The 4,823-nt window shown below is 38.2% G+C and overlaps 1 protein-coding gene across 3 annotated transcripts in view; it reads right to left on the bottom strand.

Annotated features, from left to right (window-relative positions):
* LOC104397679 (serine/arginine-rich splicing factor 5-like) overlaps positions 1-3,837 on the bottom strand; it is a 14,498-nt gene extending 10,661 nt beyond the window's left edge. For all 3 annotated transcript variants that reach the window (XM_010007682.1, XM_010007680.1, XM_010007681.1), the window contains exons 1-2: positions 3,712-3,837; positions 417-487 (exon numbers count right to left, since the gene is read on the bottom strand). In XM_010007682.1, the coding sequence (XP_010005984.1) occupies positions 417-487; positions 3,712-3,837 (197 nt within the window). The remainder of the gene's footprint in view (positions 1-416; positions 488-3,711) is intronic.
* Positions 3,838-4,823: the final 986 nt, after the last annotated feature.

Raw genomic sequence — 4,823 nt, 5'->3', positions numbered from 1 at the left:
ATATTATAATAATAACAATCTAATGACCTAAACACAACTTCCACAATCAAAATAAAAATTACTGTAACATAGAATGGCTGTAGTCTACATTGTCACAAACTGAAGGGCAACATTCTAAATGAGAGGCTATCATCAAGTTATCTTCTCAAGTCAACAAGACAGAGAAATAACAATCAACTTTTACTAATATTTCTATTGACAAGACCGAGAGCTAGCTTTGAATACACACAGCAAGTGGAGAAAAGTCAGTCCTGCTTGAAACTCTTCCTCCAAGCCCAAACTATCTTTGCCTTATTATATGTAGTAAGACTGTAGCCAGGATCCAAATTAATCTCTTTAGATACGAAGCGATGAAAGGTGTATCCCATCAGAGTCACGAGAAATGGATGTCAAGAGCACAATGGTATGAAGCTTACCTTTCATCACACAACTCTTTGCCATTTAGTTCATAAATGGCATCATCAGCATCCCTGTGGTCTTCAAATTCCTATAAAATAAATAGGAATATATATTTTTTCCTTCACAGTATATTCACGTGCTAGAAAACATTTTTTTTCACTTCTGTAGCAAGTACCAGCCAGAACTTTAACCAAGGAAGTGGATTCCTAGTACATTTATGACTGAAAAGCCACGATGTTCCCATTCATAACTCTTTCTTCTCCTTCCAGTCTGCCAAATCCCTTTGCCTCCCTCAGTTGTTTAACTATTTTCAGGACCTAGATAAAAGAAACTAATTAAATTACCTGGTTTATTACAGAAATATCTAAAATACTTTTTGGGAGAGAGGTGGGTGGATTACTTCAAGATAGGCAGTACACAGCCCTACAGGGAAATCCTATATAACAGCACAAGCTGATGAACTGCAGCCAAACGAGAGAGAACTGTGCACTCCTAGAACCCCCTTCTGGGGCTGACAAAATTCTTACTGAATTGGCAAAGAAAGACTGAACCAGAAAAAAAAAGCCCTTCTGATTTTTTCCTGTGTGAATTCAGCTCACTAGTCTGGCAAAAAGGTGCCTGTGTAAGAAGAGTAAGAAACATAAGCCCCTCTTCAGCATTGGCCACCTGTGGGTCTGGATCAGCCATAATACACAATTCCATATACTGTTGCAACAGAATCTGTCGCTTTGGTTTTGGCAGCAAGGCTGCTTTAGTCGGCCTGAGTAGCCTCTGTCCACTATCCAGCCCACTGGCCCTTGGCAAAGCTTTGTGTACAGCTCTGCAGGAAACTAGGTCAAGAAACCTATCCAGATGAAAAACAGCACACTTTGTGCAGGAGGTGGGGTGAAAAAGATAGTGTTATTTTTCAACTAGAACAGCTTCCCGGGTAGGTTCATTATGTGGCTGAACAACTGTGGTAACACCATGTGAAGCTAGGGGAGAAAGAAAGCAAGCAATGAGAACAAGAAGCTGGGTAGGGGCCGTTTGAACCAACAGTGTAGACAGAGGAAAAAAAAAAAAAAAGTAGAACTGCAGCTTGAAAACAACAAACAGCAGAAAAGCAGTTTCTCAAGTTGAAGAAAGCATTTGCGTAACTATAAGCAGCATTTCAGAAGCAATCTTAAGGACTCTTCCCCCTTCTGCACTGAAATCTGCTTGCCACTAAGTGAAACATCACACATCCTTCCATGATGAGGCAACGATTATCTTGAGAAAATTCATTTTGGCCCAGCATTTAAGATTATCAGTAGTTAGCACCTACAACACCCATGATTTCAGCTAGTTACTAACAAAGTAACTAGTTACTAACAAGTCTATCTATCTTTACATATTAGCTTGAAGGTGTGAAGTTTGAAAATATTCTGCACTGAAATCTACAGAATTTAAGTACATTTAATCAGTTTCAAAGACCAAGCAATGATTTCCATCAAGAACAATGACACATGCTTTTAACACTACAATAATGTTCAATAGGAATAAGCTGTTTTTTTAAGAGGTTTTAGAAATATATATTTTAAATAACCAAAACCAAAGATGAACTGTTGGCCCATCACAAGTGAGGTACCACAATATAAATGATTGGTGCAACAGGGCTGAATGGACCCTCACCAATTTTGTGGTTGACACCCAATTGGAAGAAGAGTCAGCTAGGTGTGAGTCAGCAGTGTGGCCTTGCAACGAAAGCAATCTGCGTCTTGGGCTGCCTTAGTAAGAGCACAACCAGCAGACCAAGGAATGTAATTATTCCACCCTACTTGGCATTTCTTAGGCCACACCTGGAACACTGTGTCCAGTTTTGGTCCCTCCAGCTCAAGACAGACTTTGAAAAACTAGAGCAAGACCAGCAGAGGGCCACTAAAACTGATCAGAAGGTTGGAAAACAAAGCAAAGTTGAGAGAGCCATGTTTGTTCAGTCTGAAGAAAAAGCAGCTCAAAGGGGATCTAGTCAGTGTCTTTCAATAGCTAAAACACAGTCACAGAGATGATGGAAGTGCTTTCCTTGTATGTGTGCACAGAGGTGGGATGACAAGCAAAGCGGGGGAAAGTCTTGTTCAGATATAAGGAAAAAAATTCTTCATCATGAGAACAACTAAATTCTTCGGACAGTTACAGGACAATTATTCAAGCTAATTAGTGAGCTTTGAAAAGAAAATGCTTCTGCCTAGGAACTGGAAAAGAGAGGAAGGATGGTTGGCTGACTCATGTACAAGAGTTGAGCAGAAGTTGTTCCTGAATGAGTCAAAAGCCCAGCCCAAGAGGACAGAGGAATGCTCAGGGAAAGGCGATTGAGAAACAGCAGCAAATGGAAAGGATGCACTAAATAAGCTCAGGCTCACATCTAGATCAGCCACTTACCTACAGACTTTAAGAGGCAAGTTATTTACCTACTGGCAGTCAACCAGAAGTAGCTCATATTGCAGGGCAATCAGGAACAGGCATATGTAGGAGTCAAGAAGTAATACCCACATAAAACTGAAGTAGGCAAAGCCTGGTTTATTTGTTCTTCTCTCATAGCTTCACCCAAGAGATTGATCTTGGCAAAAGGAATGGCATGTAAAACTGCCATAGTGTGAAGGCAGTATCACCCTTTCTAGTTTCAATTCAGTGCTGCAGAATAGCTAATTCTCAGGACATAATAATTAAGAAACAGGCTAATTGTGAATCAACGTGGGAAATAATAAAGCTGTAAAAAATTCTATCAACAGTTCAGGAACACAGAGCTCCTGTATTTCATTTAATAGTCTGACGGACACATAACAACTTTTCAACATATTGATAGTGAATATGCTTAACTTTAGCTGCACAAGAGTCAAAAGCTGTGCTGCTTAAATCTGACAGCAAGCACCTGTTGTCTTAGCCAACTACTTTGCTTTTATGTCAGGCCTTTTTTGAGAGATACAAGTAAGCACACTAGGAGTGAAAGAGGAACAAGCATGACTCTGCAACAACTTTTCTCCAGGTCAAGACTTTTGTCAAGTTTTGTAATGTAAACAGGATATTTATACTGTCTTCAGAAATAAGGGATAAAATTTAGATCCATGGAAGACTATAACCAGACAATGCATTTAATGTAGTTATAGTATTAAAAATATTTTTACCAAAATCTGGCCAAACCCAAGTAAAACTGTAATCCCAACATCTGAAAAGCACTCTGAAATGTCTGTTAGTATTTTCCATTGTAACTATTACTCTGTTAAGTATCTTCACTTCCTTGACATCAGCATAGCAAGGCTAGTACCTGCAAGAAAGGGAAAGTAAGGTCTTACTTACCACAAATCCAAATCCATTTTTAAGATGGATTTCCCGTATGCGTCCATATCCTTTGAAGAATTTTTCCACGTCCCGCTCCCGAGCACGTGAGCTTAAGTGTCCAACAAAGACTCGGCAGCCACTCATCTTAAGTTTGATGCTAAGAAAGAAAACAGCAGTTTTTATCATATTATCAAACTTGAAACAGGGTGATTAAAATCACTTACATCTCAGAAATCTTGGTGAAATGGGATTTGATTTTATCATTCTTCAGGTTTGTGTGTTAAAAATCCAATTCCTCTCTATATCCAGAGAAGTGAGAAAATCATGTCTAACTAATTTCTAGTAGAATCTACACAGAACTCCCAGCTTTGTATTTTTTAGTCATATAACTTAAAGACTTCTTGTATCTGAAATAGTGTTTTGTGTTTTTGCTGGCTTAATAAGGCTTTTGTACAACAGAGCATGAAAAAACCCACTGTGTAAGCTCAAAGATTAATCTGCTGGGCAAATGAAAAAAAAACGCAGAAAGGAACAAAACTGTTATGGTAATCATGGGCACAACAACATAAAACACTCTCAAACTTTTGCTTTCACCTGAAAGGAGTGCTGTACTAAAAGTTATATTAGCATCCAAAAGAGAAAACGGTAGTAATAACATTATTGCAATTTGCACAAACCATTAAATACCTTAACAGTCTTACAAGCTATGAAGAAGAAACATTTTGTTGTTATGAGATTTCACCAATGGTAAAAACAAAGGCTATTTCAGATATTGAGATTTTCAAAACTATCTACTGATCCAGGATATAAAATTTAAGATTTTTTAATGGAAGCTCCGTTGTTTACCATGTCACTTTTTCAGTCTGTCATTTAGAAATTTTTAAGTTCTTGTGACTCACAAACATTATTTATTTGGCTCAGCTCACTGCTCTAACAAAAAAAATAAAAATCCAAGCCTTAAGGAGTGGAAATACAATGTGATCTTACATTACAATACTGGGCTGTAAAGCAAACAATATATGTATCACGTTTAGCTGTGAAAATGGCTCAAGCTAATTTGGACGCAGTTCACGTGATTCACCTGCTGTGTTAATACCCATTAGTTTTCCACTGATTAGCTTCTCTAAGTC

Source organism: Chaetura pelagica, unplaced genomic scaffold (assembly GCF_000747805.2).
Source record: "Chaetura pelagica isolate M959 unplaced genomic scaffold, ChaPel_1.0 scaffold70, whole genome shotgun sequence".
Classification (NCBI taxonomy): Eukaryota; Metazoa; Chordata; class Aves; order Apodiformes; family Apodidae; genus Chaetura; species Chaetura pelagica.
The sequence above is the reverse complement of the archived record's forward strand: the minus strand, read 5'-3'. Positions and strand labels throughout refer to the sequence as shown.